Raw genomic sequence first — 20,346 nt, 5'->3', positions numbered from 1 at the left:
CTTGATCCTTCAGAAATAACTTCATCCACATGTTGTGCATCTTCACCTTCATTTAGCTGTTTCTCAATGACTTGTTCTGTCTGAGCTGCTACAGTCACTCCGTGAATTGGGGACTGTGCATTGATATCTTCAATATTTGTTACATAAAACATAACTTACTTAACAGGAATGTAAAATTGTATAAACAATAATTATTTATTCTGAATGACAGTATGATATTATACCTGCTTGTTCTACCTCGGCTGCTTCTTGAAATTCTGAATATAAGTCAACATGTGCTGGAACATGTTCTTGACAAACTGCAGCTTCAATTTATAATTAAAAAAAGGTAAATAATACTAGATAATGTTGCCTTGAAAGTTGTAGATATATGTAGGAAGTTGTAGATAAAATGTGAATAATAAAACTATGCTCTATAAAGTTTTATACTAAGTGTATATATTTGTAGGTATTTTGTAGATACCTGTGTTGCTTGTGCTTACATGCACTTGATCACCAATATTGAACTGAAATTGCTGGTTGTTCACTCCTTGTTGTTGGTCATTGTTTTTGGTTGAACTACCAGCAAACTAAAGATTTTATGTTAGTTTGAGTATATTGTTTCATATGTCATAATTTCTTTTGGTATATAAATATATGTCAACTCTTACCTTTGCCTCATCCACATCATATCTCCTGTTTATCAAATTCAAAACACTCTTCACAGAATCATCTATAAACACTTGAAGGTCATGGAGTTCCTCAAATACAGCCTTCCTAAAATCCTCTAACTTTCCATCAACCTAAAAGTTAAAAATATAGTTAGTTGGTAATTTTATTCAAATAAATTACAAATCAGTTTAATTATGTACGAGGCAGTATTGTTTTCACAATTGTCTACAAATTGCTACAATTATACTACAATTTAACTACAATGTGTGCAATCCCAACAAGGCTGACTATAGAATTATACTACAATTTAACTATAATGTATACTACATAAATTATTATGAAATATAGATAAATTGTAGCAAATATGTAAATATATTGTAGTTAATAATATTACCTGCTCAATTCCCTTTTCTAGCTTCCTGAGCTTCTTAGCAACAGATTCCTTGTCCTCTTGACAATCTGTATGTTTGGGTTCCAATGTTGGAGAATCAACATTTGGAACCTCTGATGATTGTGCACCTTGTTCATCTTCATACTCAATCTTGTTTGGCAGAGTAAGCACTCCAATCTCTTCTCCAGATTCAGTCATGCTTGTGAACTGAATGATGAAAAAAACAGTTAGTTCCACTAAGGCAGAAAATGTAGACTAATTATAGATATTATGAAGGTAAATGTAGCAACATATAAAACTGAAAAAAATACCTTAATCCACTCAGACTTGATCATCTTCTCTTCAAAGGCAGTTAACCAAATCTGCCCCTTAGTAGCTGACCATTTTAATATGCGAGGTATTGAGTCAGAATACCTCGTAGTAAGCTCCGTGCTGATAGTCGAGCAACACTCATAAAGCCACACTTGCAAGGCTAATGAGCATCCCCGTATGAGATAAGAATGTACACGAGGATTTAGACGATGCCTAACGGATTCCATAACCTGATTGAACGATTTAATACCCCATGGGTATGACTCAAACTGACCAGACTCTACCAAATCGAACCTAAAGTGGTCTATATAAGACACATGGTCTTTGTCATAAGGGCAAACAAAAAATTCCAAAAGATAAAGAATACACAACTTGACTGCATCCTCATCGTTTACCCAAGATCTATTTGTTACTATGTTTTTCAAATACCACTTTTCTACTCTCTTTTTTGTTAGGAAAATAGCTATTCATTAACTTGCTAACATAACTAGAAGTATATACATAATCTGTAAACTGATTCACACAATTTAAACCGGTAATTAAACCAAACTCTCTCAATGAAAAATTCAATTTCCCCCCTTCAAGTGGACTGAAAAAAATGATTCATTAGACTTAGACAGTTCATACTTCATCAGAAGATGAATAGCTTGGTTTTGCATGCAAATGGAGGGGAAAGACAGTAAGTAACCAAAACAAGTGTTTTTAAAAAGTTTTAAAGCACTTGGAGACAATAACTCTTTTATCTGGCTAGGAATGCTAGGATCACACAAAGTGTGGAATCTAAGCACCCCATAATCCACATTATGTGGGGCAAAATAATGTCCATTCTGCACAAAATGATAAATTATTTCACATTAGTAAACTGCATAAAAATGAAGCATTAATCTGCATATTATCTACATATAACTACACAATCACTACACAAATAGCTAAAAACAAATCAGGAAGAAAAAATACATACAAATCTGCTTCAAAAAAATACAGCCTACCCACACATATAACTACAAAACACTACAAGACATCTATAGATATAAACATTATCTACAAAAATGTAGGAAGAAAAAAGTAACTACAGCTCTGTTTCAAAATTTAAAAGCTAACGACAATATAACTACAAAACGACTAGTATACTAACTGTAATTATCTTTAACCTTAAATATTAAGGGTAATAAGGTTTCATATGTGGCATAGGAAGGTAAAAATTCCTTCTTAAAAATGAGATATTGGGCTAGTTGGGCCACTGAGTCCACCTTAAAAATCAAGAGAAATTTATCTGGAATACAACATTTGAAGAGTTATTTATAAGAAATAAAATTACTCTAAAAGAAAACATAACATACAACTTATTACAATTATTTAATTAAATTATATACAACTTTTGATATCCCTAAAATATCTTATTATGGAACTTGAAATGCCACCCATCAAGAGAAATTTACCTGGAATACAAAATTAAAAGAGTTATTTATAAGAAATACAATCACTTTAAAAAAAATACATATAATTTATTACAACTTTTTAATTAAATCAGATACAGTTTTGATATCCTTAAAATATCTTTTTATGGAACTCAAAAATAGGGATTATGCCACCCATCAAGAGAGATTTACCTGGAATATAAAATTTAAAGAGTTGTTTATATACAATCACTTTTAAAAAAATTACATTCTCCATTGTTCCTCTCTAACAAAGCAGTTTATAGGCTAGGATAGAAATTTAAGCTCTTTAGTTGATTTGTCAATTTTGGCTTCATACTTTTTAGACAATGGACTTTTTGCGCGATCAAACTTGCTATTTCTTCTGGTGCCTTTTTCTGTTGGATGTCACACATGATATGTTGTACCAGACAAGCTCATTCTATAGATCTCTGCAAGGGAGTTCCTTCTATTAACTTATACTCTTGCGCAGTTGATCTCCTCCCTCCATTCCATAGGACCTCTTTTGATACCAAGCCATTTTATATATATATATAGAACTATAATATAATAAATACAATATAATAGTATACTCAAATACCCATATATTATACTAGTATGTTGATATTCCATTAATCAACGGGATATTGGTGTTACGGAAATGGCCAAATATACCTTTGTACTATTAGAAAAGGTTTAAATGTACCCCTCGTTATACTTTGAGTTCAAATATACCCCCTGTCGTTATACTATTAGTTCAAATATACCTCTTTTTCATTAAGTTTGTCCAAAGTGGACATCCAATCCTACATGACACTAACATTTGATGAGGTGGATGCCACATGGCTTGCCACCTCAGTGCCCCTAACCCATTTTACTGCTCCCTTCTATATTTTTTCACTACTAAAATTTCCTTCTCTCCCACCATTATTGCCACCATTACCGCTATCATGAAAAATAAAATATTGTATTTCAAATTTTAGTCTTTTATAAATGAATTAGGCGCTGAGGCGGCATGTCATGTGGCATCCACCTCATCAAATATCAGTGCCACGTAGGATTGGATGTCCACCTTATACAAATTTAACAAAAAAGGAGTATATTTGAATCAATAGTATTACGGCAGCGGTATATTTGGACCAAACTATAACGAATGGTATATTTAAACAATTTCTTATAGTACAGGGATATATTTGGCCATTTTCCGTATTAGTTATTACATATTTTGTATACCTTTAGGAAAAGAAGAAAAGATTTTTTTTCTCATATTCATATAATGGTATAATATAAATAGAATGAGAATGATTACATATATTTTATATTATATTATTCCATTTTTTATTACAGTATATCAATATTTGACTTCTTTTTATTTTTGTTGTATTTCTTCTATACATTAAACTAATCTATACAAAAAATAAATATACTTCGAATAATATATTATATTAATATACTTAATACCCATATATTAGTATATGGTGGATATGCTAAAACATATTTCTCATATACATTATATAGTATATTATATTAATTATTTAAATATAATATTTTATATATGATGAATATGATGTAACAGATTTCATACATATATTATATAGGACTCCTATATTATATAGATTACACGTCTCACCTATTCTTTAATTGTAGCCGAAGGAGAATTTTCAGAAAATGATTCATTACATTTGAATTGTGGCGATTTGGCTATACTACATTTTAGGGATGTAGAGCATTTTTTTCAGGAAAAATATGATTGTAAAATTAGGATTCAATGGATTGAAGATCGATCTCTGGTTCCATCGAGCCAGGATACGAGGTTAGAATGTTCGTCCTCGAGAACATTGAGTTCACGACCCCGAAATTGACCCTGACCCCAAATGAGTTCGAGAAAACAGTACCAGACCGAATAACGGAAGGTTGAAATATTCATAACCGATCGGGTATCACGGCGGAAATCTCGGCATGTATCAATAGGGAACTGGCAAATCAGCAAATCAGGAGATTTTTACCTTTTATAGAATTGCATCTAAAGTAGGACTCCCCTACTATATAAATGGGGTCCGATTACTTGTAAAAACACATTGTAACACACATCCCAAAGCAATATACTGTTATTTTCTCTTTAAAGTTCTTATTCAACTGTGTTTTAATACTGATCAAAGTGTATTCTGTTCAAGGGTGGTTCACATCCTCAGGGATGTTACTGTTCAATTCGTGTGGCTTGAATATACTTTATCATATTTCACTTCAATTGCAATTTAATTTATCGCTTTGTATCAATTTAATTCACATATCTTTAAAACCACTTACAAATTCAATTGTTATCCGATTTTGAGGGTAAATAGTTTGGCACCCACCGTGGGACTAACGATAATAGTGGTTATTTGATACTGTATATGGTCGAAATCGGGTTCATCTACTGCGTGACAGAACGGGATTGAAACTTAATGGATTGAAGATCGACTCTGTCACGACCCCAAAACCAACGATACCATGTAATGGAGGCTAAGAATTAAGATTTGTGTCTTCTTATGTGTTATTGTTATTTTAGATATAGACAAGTTGGTGTCGTGGAATCTTTTGGTAGAATAAAAAATAAATAAAATAGTAACTATAGAGTATCACTATAAGTTTTTTTTTTTTTTTTTTTTTTTTTTTTGTGACAATGAGTTTTGAGTAGAGATTCAAACAAAGATATGTATGCATTTTAAAAGATCCTAAATTGTAAATAGCTTAGGCGTAAATTGGAAATAGCTTAGGCGAAAACCGTTCCAAATAGTTTTCTAAAGATATGTAAAGTGTAAATACGAACTCCAAAGCATCTCCATTATAAGCAACTTCACATTCTCCTTTCTATATATGTAGGAAAGAGAAAAGAGCTTGTAGCATATTCTTGATTTTATTAGTTCTTCAATTATATTAATGAACCTCGCATAATCTTATAACATTAAAAAGCTGAGGTGGCATATTTAATTAATTAAACGTGTTTACCCGTGACACAGCTCCTAATTACTCGAGCTTATAAGTGATATCTACCCAAGGCTCGAGCATGGCATGGATCCCCACACGCAAGATTACTTTAATTCGGAACTTTTTTTAATAATCTCATATAATTTAAGTGATTAAACATTTATTTATTTGAGTATTATGCTTTTTTTTTAAATAATCTCATATAATTAAAGTGATTAAACATTCATTTATTTGAGTATTATATATGCTGATCAGGTATGATCTAAACGAAAGTCATTAGTGTATATATATACTAAAAAAGTGTTGACAACATTGTCTTAACTACAAATTAGCAAAGCAGAAATTGATCGAGTCTTGAGAGTATTATCAAAATGCTAGCTGTTTCTTCTTCAAATAACTTTGGCTGGCTTTTGGAGGATCCCATAAGCTATGAACTAAACATGACTACTTCATCAGATTCAGTTGCTGCCCTTCATCCATCATCTCAAACAAGACTTCTTGAACACTGTGATTCCAAGAAATTTGATCAGATTAATAATGATGATCAACCTGATCAGATGGTGAAGAAGCTCAATCACAATGCTAGTGAGCGCGATCGCAGAAAAAAAATCAATAGCTTATATTCCTCTCTTCGTTCTTTGCTTCCAGCTTCTGATCATGCGGTGTGATTTCTTTTTTGCAATTAATCCTATTGCTTTGTTCCTTTTTTTCTTTTTAAGATAGTCCTTGATTAAACCGATGCACACCATTTATAATCAATTGTAAATAGTTTATATTCATATTATGCTAACGAGACTTGATCAATTTTTATGTTCACAGAAAAAACTAAGCATTCCATCGACAATATCAAGAGTGCTAAAATACATACCAGAGTTACAAAATGAAGTGGAAAAACTAATTGAGAAGAAAGAAGATCTTACATCGAGAACCATCTCTAATAAAGAAAATTCAGCTGATTTTAACAAGCAAAAAAGAAGAGGAGGAAATGACAGCTCTTCATTAGTTATTTCAGCAAGTGAAGTTGGTGATAAAGAGGTAGTTATTCAGATATCTACTTTGAAGATCAATAAAGGTTCATTTGCTGAGGCTGTATCAGACTTAGAGGATGAAGGACTTCTTCTACTAAATTCATCTTCTTTTGAAACTTTTGAAGATAGAGTCTTCCATACCTTGCATTTTCAGGTATTACTAAAATAGCCTTTTGTTTTCTTATTGCCACCTGGTCTTTTGATGGCAAAAGGGCATGTTTTATTGACATCATAGAAGGAAAAAAAATGAACAGAGGGATAAAGTGAGATAATGTTCTTTTTAAATAAGAAACATATAGTGATGAACAGACTACAACGGATGGAATGGTATCTTTTCGTATAGAGATTTTTTTCTTTCTATTATCCTAATTCCTAATTACTGTTTTTTTCCCTTTTGTGTATTGTTAACCAGGTTCAAGGAACAATGGTAGTTGAGCTTGATACGTTACGAGACAAGCTATCATCGTATTTTCAGAAGGAAGACAAATTATAATTACCACAATGAGTTTCTAGTTTAATTATTAGCCGGATTTAGCTTACATAGAAATACTGTATTCGTAGTTTTCCTTTTTGTTGTTTTACCATAGGATAGAATCAGCAAAAAATGTAAATGTCTTTTCATTTTCCCTTGTAATTGTGAACGCCTTCATTTTCAAGAGAGGCAATATCTTGTAATCATTGACATGGTGACTATTAATATTAATTAACAAGACCAAACGCTTTGGACTTTAGTTCTTTTTATTTTCTTTCCGTTGTTTTTATTTGCCATGTTGTAGATTTCTTTTGCTTTGGCTTTTACTTTCTCTATCATGAACTCTTGACCATAGGTCTAGGATCCGAACCTTAAGTATAAAGTCTTTTTTGATAGGGTATATCATGTTTCTTTTCACTGTATCATATTCAGCTCTATCAAGTAACTCAGACGAAGAGATGGATCTTAAATTTGATTATACAAAGAAGGTTGTCACTCATGAAAAAAGTTTTAAGACCATGGACTTTACTTTTGTGATATTTGGATTCCTTATCTTTAGTGGAATTTGGGAAGACCCTTTGACGCATAACTTGATACTGGTCTGTGACTGTAGTTCAAATATTTTGTCTCTTTAGGGACTAGAAATGAAATATAATGGCAGTTAATGATTGTCACAACTCTATATTTTGCAGAAAAAAAAGAACTAAACAATAGTTGTAATCAAGTTGAGAAAAGTACTTCAGTCGAAATTTAAAGACGGATTCATGACTTAATTTAAGTGTGTTCATCGACTTAGAAAAGGCCTACAATAAATTTTGATGGAGGTTTTATAAAAATGTTTGGAGGCTAAAGGTGTACATGTTGCCTACTTTAGGGCAATTAAGGACTATGATGGAGCGAAGACCCAAGTAGGAACAGTGGGAAGGGACTCGAACTACTTTCCAGTAATGATGGGGTTGCACCAGGGGTCGGCACTCAGCCCTTTATTGTTTTTGCCCTGACGATGGATGTGCTGACGTGCCACATACAAGGGGAGGTGTCGTGGTGCATGTTAATTGCAGATGATATTGTATTGAATGACGAGACACGAGGTAGTATTAACGCGAGATTAAGGGTTGGAGGAACACCCTGGAGTCTAAAGATTTCAAGTTGAGCATGACCATGACAGAATACTTGGAGTGTAAGTTCAGTGGTGAGATTCAGGGAGATGAAGGGGAGGTGAGGCTGGATTCACAAGTCATCCCTAGGAGAGGAAGTTTTAAGTACCTTGGGTCTATTATTCAGGAGGATGGGAGATTGATGAAGATGTCACACGTCGTATTTGGGCAGGATGGATGAAATGCAGACTCAATTCTGTTATTTTGTGTGACAAGAAGGTGCCACCAAAACATAAAAGTAAGTTCTATAGAGTGGTGGTCAGACCGACAATGTTGTATGATGTTTGCCCAAGTGAAGGTTTGTTTTGAAGATTGACAAAGGAAACTCATGCATGAACCAGGTCCATCCCTTGTGTGTATAGACACGGGCAGATACGAGCATGTGAGATGCACGTGAAAGAGATGAGCTTAACTTGGTATAATTGATATCTCCTGATCGAAAAGGTTGCATAATTGACAAGGAGAAGAACTCCTTACTCAAAGAGCACACTATCCAAGATAGGGAAGGAATTAGAGGTTGAAATTAACTATAACTCTTCCACCAAAGAAGAGTAGCATTACAACTCTAGTTATTTTCTACTCTACTAACTCTATAAATCGCAGGATGTTCTCACTTTACATGTGATGCACAAAAGTAGAAGTAAAATGTGAATTGAGAGCAAATAGCAAGGCATTTTGCAAGCAGTTCGTGTGTGATTCAAGTATGCAAACCTGAAGCTACATGAACCAGATTGAAGAACCAGTTCCATGTGTCTGTATTTTATTCTAATTCAATTGTAGTAGGTATTTTCATATTGTACCTTTCAGCTTTATCTAGAGGCAATTGTAATAGGTACTCAGAGTATTCAAGTTGGAGTTAACTTGAAGTTGTCGCAACAGCTAGAGGTTATTTACTATAACAGGATTAGAGTTAATTCTAGGTTTACAAAAGTGTTTTGTAAATGAAGTTTTGGCTCAGTGATTTAGTGGAGAGTTTGGAAAAATCCTACTGAGAAGTTGGTCGTAGTTTTTCCACCTTTTGAGCTAGGTATTTTTCACATAAAATACTTGTGTTCTTTACTTTTCGCATTTACTATTTCAGCAATAGTAGGTGTAGACAATAAAATTTGCGTCGAGAAATAAAATTAAGACCGAAAAATATTGCAACAATCGTAGTATTTGATTTCAAATAATATGAGTGTACAATCTCTATGAATCCTCTGATTCTTCTTTTCAATAGTAAATAAATTCAAAGGCCTTTGAGCTTGATCTTGAATATGTAGTTATCGCCACGAACGATGATTTTGTTCTTAAGCTTTAGCTTGATTGCTCGAACTTGACCTTGATTTGTTCTTCATTCTTGAGCATGAACTTGATTGCTTGAAGCTTGAAATTTGTGGAGGAATTCGCAGTGTTTGATCCAGGAGCTCTTTCTTGCTTCTTGTTATAACTTCTGATGTCTTTTCTGGTTATGAAGACCCATATTTATAATTGTGGAAAGGAAGAGTTATGATAAGAACAAACTCTTTCCGACCAATCAAATTGAAGTGTGACAAGACCACATTTGATTTGCCAGAACATGCCACTTGCACACATGGCGGATTTCATTAGTCTTTTAATGTGACTTGGCATGCCTTGTCATTTTGACACGTGGCATGATCATGTTGGCTCTTCCACTTGACTTGCGTGCCACGTCATATGACACATGACACCAAACTGGGTCTATAGGAAGATGACATCTTGGGGCTTAATGAAGTGGGCTCATCACTTTAGCCTAGCTAAATAGGCTAGCCCAATAAATTAAGACTTATTTATTTAATCCATATATATTGGATTAATCCAATTATATTAGCCCATAATATTTATTCGGACCAATATATCTTGAATTTAAAATAAGTTCAAATTAATTTATGAATTTAATTGGTACAAATTTCATATGCTTACAAATACCCCTGCTTCGAGACTTGACTGTCACAAACAATAAGACAAGGATTGAAGTATTATGAAGACATCAAATGGAATAATTTTGAACCCCCAATTTATTAACTTAGGCGATTTATTTGTAATGGAAAAACTTGTCATTTGCTTGCAATTTGCTTAAAATAGAAATTCATCTTCCCGTGAAGACAAATGATAGACCACGTAAGCTTGAAACTTTGGCATTTTGCCAATGACTTTCACTTTTGGTTACCGAAAGAATGAAAGCACGTGACCACTTTTTTGCATTTGGAATTCTATTGAAAAGTCATACAAGCAAGCACTACTTCATAATGAATATGTATGCCTACTATTTTACCACAGAATTGGATGCCGAATATTTTCAAATCCGTCTCTAAGCCAAATAACTTTGGTTTACTTCTATTTTGATACGGAACAGTCCACAACCAAGTCCATGTCGGAGTCAAATTGTTGCTGCCGCCTGGTACTGGTTCCCACATCGAGAAACAGGCTTCTCAATTTTCTCTTCTGCCATCTATATAAACCCGCTTGCTCGTATTTGTGGAATATCAATTCGCAGTATTTTGCAAGCCATTCTAGTCTAATTTCGTAGACTCGGAAGCATTGACGCGAAAGTAATTTTTTTTATTTTGATTTTCTTCCTTTGTTATGCTTTTTGGATTTTTTTAGGTCAAACAATAAGGATGTATTCTTGTTTAACGAGATGATCCATGCGTGAAGAAGACGATCTTGGGGTGTGGGGATGGGGACTCATCCTCGCCCGAATATCGGAGAGATTACTCTCATGGTCCAATTATTAGAGAGATTACTCTCAAGATGACCCAACTATCGGAGAGATTACTCTCAATGTGGAACGACTATTGGAGAGATTATTCTCAATGTACCCCGATTATCGGAGAGGTTACTCTCAATGTTGCTCGACTATCGGAGAGATTATTCTCAAAATGACCCAACTATCGGAGAGATTACTCTCAAAATGACCCGACTATTGGAGAGGTTACTCTCAAAATGACCCGACTATCGGAGAGATTACTCTCAAGGTGGCCCGATTATCGAAGATATTACTCTCAAGGTGGCCCGACTATCGGAGAGATTACTCTCAAGGTGGCCCGACTATCGGAGAGATTACTCTCAATGTGGCTTGATTATCGGAGAGATTACTCTCAATAAAAATTATAGTTCCTTTTAAGGACAAACCCACGAAGAGGCCAACTTAAGGTACAAAGGGACTTATATGTCCACCTTAAGATTGGAAAGTTATAAAGCTTCAACTCGAAGATGACATCGACTCGACGACATCGACTTGAACACTTGGAAAACTTTGAAGATTTGGTAGACATTGCAGACTTCAACTCGAAGAGCGGTTGACTTTTAAAATTCAATTTGAAAAATTAGCAAACTTGAAGACTTCAACTTGAAGATTTGGAGGGCTTAAACAATTCAACTTTAAAACCGGCGAATTTCAAGACTGAAACATGAAGACGGACGGACGTGAAGACTTCAACTTGGAGACTTGGAGGGCTTAAATATTTCAACTTGAAGAGTGGCGAACGTGAAGACTTTAACTTGAAGACCGACGGACTTGAAGATTTCAACCTGGAGACATCAACTTGAAGATCGACGGACTTGAAGACTTCAACTTGGTGACTTCGAGGGCTTAAATATTTTAGCTTCTCTTTTGCTTTATATTGTTCGACTTTTATCTTAGTCGTATAATTTTCAGCTTTACGCGCTTGTAACAAAAGATTCATATCTTGTCGAGGGAGAGACCAAATAATGAACCGTTTCATTTCTCGAAAATTAGACTTAATATCTAAAGTATATCCAAAACTTAGAATCAAACACCTTCAGAATCGCCCCAGATAATATTTTTTAACACCAACTTTAGATTCCACAACATTAAAATTTTTAGATTTGCATAGTGTCACCAAAAATATTATATCTTGGTGTAGAAAAGTCAAAATCACGAACTGTTTGATCTATTGGAAACTAACTTCCAAATCTATAACATACCCAAAATACAAAATTTAATGCCTGAAGGATAGTTTCAGATAATATTTTGTATTCAATACTAAATTCTGACACACCGAGGATTTTAGATTTGCGCGACTTCGCCAAAAGTTTTGTATATTGAAATAGGGACGTCAAAATCATGAACCGTTTGATCTATTAGAAACTAAACTTCAAAATTTATAATATATCCAAAATTTAAAATTTAATTCCTTAAGGATAGTTTCAGATAATATTTTGAAGTCAATACTAAATTCTGACACACTGACGACTTCAGATTTGCGCGACTTCAGTAAAAGTTTTGTATCTTGAAGTAGGGGCGTCAAAATCACGACCTACTCGATTTCTTGGAAACTAAACTTCAAAATCTAAAACATATCAAAAATTTAAAATTTAATTCCTTAAGGAGAGTTTCAGATGATAGTTTGAAGCCGACTTGGGTTTCTGATATGCTGACAGTTCCAAATTAGCGCGACTTCAGCAAAATTTTTATTTCTTGGTGTGGAAGCCTTGAGATTGTAAGACCCCTTTAACTGATTGAAATTGAAATTAAAGAGCTTCATTCTCACTTTACCAGACTTCAATGCAAATGCTTGGCAGCCTCCTAAAAGAGATTAATTATTTTATTGAAGACACCAATTTACCATAGCGGCTTGCCCCCTTTAAATCAAATGGGATCCAAAGTTTAACAGAAGAATGGTATCTCAGCTCGATTTTCAAGTGCCGATTGAATGGATTACTTTCCATCGTACTTCATTCGGACAACGATTGGGATTATGTATGTGTTGAACTTATGCGACTGAACATAGAATGAAACTCTAAGTTTCCTACTTACCTCGGTGAAGAGGATCAAGTCATACCATAGTTCAGAATGGGTGATTTTCTTTTTCTTTTTTTACATGTTCTAACTTTTGCCTAGGCTGCCTCTTTCGAGGTTTTCAACCTAGCGGACATTTTTTTTGGTGGGCCGTACACAGTTTAGACTCATGCGGGCCAGCAGTGTAGGAACATCCAGTTTAGGCTTGTGTATCAAGGAGTGTTACAACTTCAAGGATAATAATTATTCAAAAACTTGCCATTGATAGGGCCGATTCTCATGCCATCTGCATTTGCTAGCTTGTAAGCCCCACTTGAGTAAGCTTCTTGTACGACATATGGCCCATCCCATTTTGAAGTGAACTTCCTTATAAGTTTATAGGAAGTAATTATGGGTCTTCGTACGGAAAGGACTTGATCTCCTACTTGAAAGGATCTTGGGCGAACTCTTTTATTGAAGGCGCGAGACAATCGAGCTTGATAACATTCAAGACTCTGTTGAGCTTGCAACCTCTTCTCATCAAGAGCCTCCAACTCTACTAATCGAAGTCGAGCATTTTCTTCATCAGTGATCCCTTCTTGAATAGCTAATCGTAATGAAAGTATTTGATGCTCGAGTGGCAAGACGACTTCGACTCCATAAATGAGTGCATAATGGGTCATTTGTGTTGGCGTGCGGTGAGTTGTCCTATATTCCCATAGAGATTCTTCCATACAGTCATGCCAATCCCTTTTGGATTTGGAGACGACTTTCTTTAACAGGTTGCATAGAGTTTTGTTGAATGCCTCGGCTAGACCATTGGCGGAAGCATTGTGCATAGAAGAGTTATGTTGCTTGAAGCCAAAGAGTTCACAAATCTTGTTCATCAACCTATTGTCGAACGGCTTGTCATTATCCTTTATTATGTAATGAGGAATGCCAAAGCTATAGGTAATGTTTATTCGGATGAAACTTGCAACATTTTCCTTTTTTACTTCCTTAAGAGCAACAACTTCAGCCCATTTTGAGAAGTAGTCAGTTGCAGCGAAGATGTATAGGTGCCCACCAGAGAACTTTGGTAGTGGTCCAACAACATCCAATCCCCAAGCGTCAAAAGGGCAGGATGCAACAGTTGGGTGCAACACTTCAGAAGGTTGATGAATAAAATTCGCATGGAATTGGCAAGTCTTGCATTTTCGAACGTAGTCCAAGCAATCCTTTACCATCGTTGGCCAATAATATCCCATCATTTTTATATGGAAGTGAATCTTTGCTCTAGACTGGTGTGATCCACACACCCTAGAATATGCCTCTTGCAAATCTTGGAGTGTTTCTTCTTTCCCCAAGCATCGCAAGAGTACTCCCTCGAATGACCTTCTGTATAGAGTATCTTTGTAGTAAAGGAAGCGAGGTGCACGTCGACGGATTTCAGTCCTTCTCCTCAGATTATCTTGCAGTATCCCATAGCTTAAATAGTCGATAATGGGTTGTCGCCATTCTTCTTTCTCAGCTTCAGAAATAGCGACAAGATGCTTGAGTTCATTTTCTTCACCTTCAACCTCATTTGGTAGCAGTACTACCATTTTTGACAGACATTAACTTGCGCTTGATCAGGCAGGGTTAACGATGAAGCTAGGGCAGCTAAAACATCCGCCTTCTTATTTTCTTTCCTTGGCACATGTTGAATAGTCACGTCGCCGACCCATCCTATTAATTTCTTAGCATAATTATGATAAGGGCGTAATTCAGATTTTTTGACCTCGTAACTGCCTAAAGCTGATTGAACACTAACTGGGAGTCACCAAAAACTTGCAATTGCAACTGCTTCATATCGACAGCTATTTCAAGACCAAGTACTAATGCTCTATACTCAACAACATTGTTGGAACAGAATTGCGTCAACATAAAAGAGTAGGGCAAAACTTCACCTTGAGAAGTGACAAATACTACACTAGCACCAGCTCCTCCGCGATGTGCAACACTAGCAAAGTACATCTTCCATGGAGGTTGAACTTTAATGACCATTGTGTCCTCATCAGGTAGTTCATTAGTTAGCTCCCAATCTTCAGGTATGGGGTGATCTGCCAAGAAGTCCGCTAACACTTGTCTTTTTATAGCCTTATGAGGGATGTACACAATTTCAGATTGTTGAAATTAGAGGTACCACCTTGCTAGTCGATCATTAAGGACAGGTTTTGACATAACGAACTTGACTGGATTTGCTCTAGAAACCAAATGAAAGACATGAGCTTGAAAATAGTGCTTCAAATTTTGGATTGAGAAGACTAGCACCAAACATAACTTTTCGATTGGTGAATAATTCAGCTCATTTAGTGTCATCATCCTGCTCAAGTAGTAAAGGGAGTTTTCTTTTCACTATTTTCTTGGGCCAACAGACCAACAGACCTTTCTTGTGCTGAAATGTATAGTATCAGCGGCTTTCCAAGTATAGGGGCTGCCAAAACTGGAGGCTTCATCAAGTAAGTTTTGATACTTTCAAAGGCACTGTTATAAGCTTGGTCCCGCTTGAAAGGAACACCCTTCTACATAAGGCGACTGAATGGCTGGCGCCTCCGAGGCTCATGAATTTTCAAAATTGCATCTACTTTGGCTTGATCAATTTTGATCCCTCGATGCCGGACAATGAAACCAAGGAACTATTCAGAAGTAACTCCAAAGGCACATTTCAATGGATTCATCCTAAGTTGGTACCTCCGGAGCAACTCAAACACCATTCTCAAGTCCTTCAAGTGGTCGCTCTTCTTTCTTGATTTTACGACCAATTCGTCAACATAGCATTCGATATTCTTGTGGAGAAGGTCATCAAAGATATTCTGCAGAGCTCTTTGGTAAGTAGCACCAGCATTCTTCAAGCCAAAAGGAATTACCTTATAGCAATAAATACCCTTTGGGGTACAGAATGCAGTGAGCTCTTCATCTTTTGGTTCCATGCAAATTTGGTTATAGCCCGCCGAACCGTCCATGAAAGACATTTCCTCATAACTATCATTAGCTCTGGAATAGAAAGTGGGAATTCATCTTTCGGACACGCATTGTTGAGATCTCTAGAGTCAACGCACACTCGAATCTGACAATTTTTCTTCCTTACAGGGACAATACTCGAAACCCATGTTGGGTATTTAACTTCACGAATAAAACCAGCTTTGATGATTTTGTTAACTTCACTTTCAATTAAGGTAACAAGTCCGACCTAAAGAACCTTTGAGCGTGCTTAACAGGACGAGCGCATTCTTGACTACAAGGTGATATACTGCTACTTTTGGGTCCAAGCCAGGCATCTCTTTATAACTCCAAGAAAATACATCTTTAAACTCCTTGAGTAACTCCATATAAGTACTTTCTTCATCGGCTGCTAGTAAAGCACTCAGATAAGTGGGCCTTAATTCTTCATCAGTGCCAAGGTTTACTTCTTTCAAAGCGTCCACTGTCGTTTTTACCTCTTCTTCAAGTTCAGGTGGAGCATCTTTTGCATCTTTATCTTGGGGAGGGTCTACATCGTTGAAGAATATGTGATAACACAGTGGAACATCGTCCAATTTCTCATCATCCTCTATTAGAGATAAAACACCGTGCTCGCCGTGTGCAGTAACATGATACGAAGAACCCACACTTTCTTCATCTTCATCATGTTCTTTAGTGTAGACCACAGTGTATGGCTTCACCTTCAGTACCTTATCACATGAAACCATGGCTTTTGTGTGTTGCTTCATTCTAAAAGGAACCAAACTTTGGAAATCCTTAGAGATCTTCTGGATTTTGGGCGAAGTGGGTGTTCTTGTATTTCGATAATTTCTCTGGAACTTATTCCCCTTCTTTAATGGACCCAATCTCTAAAATATGGAAGTTCTCGCAGTTGATTTTCCAAGTCGATCAAAGATAGAAGGCCTGTTAGAAGCGGCAGATTCGTCTTCTACAGTGATATAATTGTTGCTTGCCCTTATTATGGAGATACGCACTGGTGACGGTTGTTTGTATCCTAAACCTTCCCATGGTTGCCTCGTCGCAGCTTTTGATGGGTTATTCCCTAACTTTGATGGCTCATTGGGATTGTATCCAGCTTTTGCAAATAGCCTGTAAACGTTAAGATCAAAACCTTCATCTATTCGCTTTGTAGGGAGTGCCATATTCTGCAAATGATTTTGGGCCACAAACCCTACAAGTGGCTTTGAGGACAACTTTACTGCCTCAATTCATTTTACCAGAAGAGTTAACTCCTTAAGCATGTTAGTTTGGAGATTAGATGATTCACATTCATCTTTCTTCCTTTTAGGGATATAATGGAGCGCATGACTTACTTTCTTGCAATAAGACGCAATATTCGCTCTATAAGAATTATTCGCGTTGGGTTGTACCTCCTCAGTAACAGTTTTTGCTTCACCAGTATTCACCTCAACTCTTTTAGCTGTGGGCTCATTATTTTTGCTTTTCATGCCATCATCAGCTTTTAGCTCCTTCACAATGCGGTTCTTCAAGTAGAACTTTGCATCGGCGAAGTGTGACTCACCTTCGGTAAATGGTTCATCATCAGCAACTATCTTCTTCCCAACTTCACCCTCATAGTATTTTAAACATTGATGGTAGGTAGATGGAACTACTTTATTCTCATGTATCCAAGGCCTTCCAAGCAAAACGTTGTATGAAGTCTTTGCATCAATCACATGCAGCCATGCACTTGATTGCATATCTTCAATGGTGATTCCCAGCCTGATCGTGCCTATGGCTCTTTTCCCCCCTTGGTTGAATCCTTGGATCATTACACGACTTTTTGAGAGTTCGTTCATGGGAATACCAACTTTTTTCACAGTGCGAATTGGCAAGATGTTCATTGAGGATCCTCCATCAACCAAAATTTGATTTACCCTTTCATCACGCATGTAGCCAATCAAGTACAACATGTGGTTATGAAGAGTGTCACCTAGTAGAAGATCGTCATTTGTGAACGTAACTTTGTCCTCGCACGCATTAACTTCTTGAGGAATAGACTTGATGAGCTTTTCTGAAGATGGTGCCAATGGTAGGTCATCACTCTTTTCTTCCCCTTTACCAGCATTGCAAAAAGAGGCCTCAATACCATCACGGGAGATCTTCATGCGAAACCAACATGGAAAATAATCCTCCAAGGTCACTAGATGTCGTGGATTTTAAGGGTGGTGAACCTCCACTTTTGCTTTCCCCAAATGCCTACCTGGATTCTATTTCACTGGTCTTTTTACCATCATTTTCCTTGTTGGTTGTTCTATCGATTCTTTCTGTGGGCTCCTTTTATGGCGCCTACAACGGGTCACCAACGTCCAACCTTCATCATCATCAGGTTGATCGATTTTAACTTTGTTGTTCTACAGTAATCCTTCATCTTTACTTTCTTTAAAACCACATAATTCATCCGAACTGAATGAGCCAAAGGTGATAGAGACTTGGTTTGCGCTTGCTTTCTCATCTTCAAACACGACTTCTTTTCACGATCCAAGTCCATAACTTTTTCCTTGAAGACAAAGCACTTCTCTAGAGGGTGGCTCACAAGTCGATGGTATTTGCAGTAATTTGGGCCATTCGTTTTACCAGCTTTATTCAGCCGCTTCATCTCCGTAAGCTCAATAAGATTTAACTCAAGGAGTTCTTCAAAAATTGCTGGCACATCAGAATCCAGAAATGGGTACTCCTTTTCTTGCATTTCTTTTAGAGTCAACTTCCCACTTAGTTTATCTTGAAAAAAAGTGAATTTCGTACTCTGCTTCTTGCTCACCTTCGTTGTGAACTTCACAGGTGATGTGTTGACATTCATAGCTTCTTTGTTTTCAGATCTGGGTACAAATTTGCTCCATTTCCTTACTTCTTGCTTGCCACTCCCTTTGCGAGGCTCATAAATAGGCAGCCTTTTATTTCCAGCGGCGATCATGCTCAATTCCATGTCATGGTCACGAGTTGCAAGTTCTTCAAATGTGCTAGGCTTGATACCTTGAAAGATGTAGCGCAATCCCCCATGCATGCCTTGGATGCACATCTCTATGCCAGAAGCTTCACTAAGTCTATCTTTACAGTTGAGGCTTGCATTCCTCAAACGATTGATAAAGTCAATAACTTGTTCACCCTTCTGTTGAAGAGTACTTGTGAGTACCACCATGCTTATAGTGCGCCTTGTGCTATAAAAGCTATTGAGGAACTCTTGCTCTAGTTGATCCCAGCTATCAATAGATCCCACCTCGAGGTCTGTATACCAATCAAAAGTATTTCCTTTTAGTGAGCGTACAAACTGTTTGACGAGGTAATCTCCATATGTCCAGCATTGTTGCATGTCTCAATAAAGTGCGCCACATGTTGCTTTGGATTGCCTTTACCATCAAACTATTGAAACTTCAGAGGTTGATAGCCAGCGGGCATCTTTAACATATCGATCATTGCAGTGTATAGCTTTGCATATCTAAGGGAAGACTTGCAGCAACTTCATACTTATTCTTAATAGTTCCTTCAAAGAATTCCTTCAATTGATCAATGTGAATCACCCCTTTCGATGAGATAGGGATAGCCTTAGCGGATGTTGCTCGTCTTGGGGGAGAATCAATCTCTAGAACTTCTGGGAGCTTTCCAAGTGCATGGGTAGATTCTTCTTCCACCAAGATTCCCACCTTGTCTGTTAGCTTGTCAATTCTAGCATCTTGAGTTTGCATGCACTTAGTCAAGCCAGCGATTACTTTCGTCAAGTTTGCCAACTGCTCTTCCATAGATGAAGTGTTTGTCACCATGGCTTGCATGATTGTTGTAGATGATGGGGAGTAGCATGGATTGTCACACAGATTGATTCTTGAATGGCTCACGCTATGCAGTGTAAGTGGGGAGGATCCATCATTTGAAGCATCATCATCGTCCTTCACAGCAGAGTTCTTGGATCCAGAGAAGTTAAGCAGAGCAAGTGTTTTCTTGATCTTTTCAGCAACACCGCTTCCTCATTTGGGTGCGTTTATGGAAGATCTTGCTCCTTTTGAGGAAAAAGATCTGAAAACAGAGGTTGATGCGGACGGCACTTAGAGTGCTTGTTGTCCTAAAGAGCTTGCTTTGCTCCTCGTAACCGGTCCGAAGCTCCCAAAGGTAACATCGAGGATGCTTTCCACATCAACATAGAACCTGGAGTTAGCAGCCTTGGTGGAAGTTGATTCGGGGTTGATTTTCTTTGAATCCATTTTGAGGTTCTGA

At 36.5% G+C, this 20,346-nt stretch overlaps 1 protein-coding gene across 1 annotated transcript; it reads left to right on the top strand.

Moving 5' to 3' along the window:
* The first annotated feature begins 5,990 nt into the window (after positions 1-5,990).
* Positions 5,991-7,495, top strand: LOC107828068 (transcription factor ORG3-like). Its single transcript, XM_016655316.2, has 3 exons — positions 5,991-6,398; positions 6,556-6,918; positions 7,177-7,495. Exons 1-3 carry the CDS (start codon positions 6,108-6,110, stop codon positions 7,255-7,257), a joined length of 735 nt encoding a protein of 244 aa, XP_016510802.1. The 5' UTR covers positions 5,991-6,107; the 3' UTR covers positions 7,258-7,495.
* Positions 7,496-20,346: the final 12,851 nt, after the last annotated feature.

Source organism: Nicotiana tabacum, chromosome 5 (genome assembly GCF_000715075.1).
Source record: "Nicotiana tabacum cultivar K326 chromosome 5, ASM71507v2, whole genome shotgun sequence".
Classification (NCBI taxonomy): Eukaryota; Viridiplantae; Streptophyta; class Magnoliopsida; order Solanales; family Solanaceae; genus Nicotiana; species Nicotiana tabacum.
This window is presented reverse-complemented; position numbering and strand designations above follow the sequence as displayed.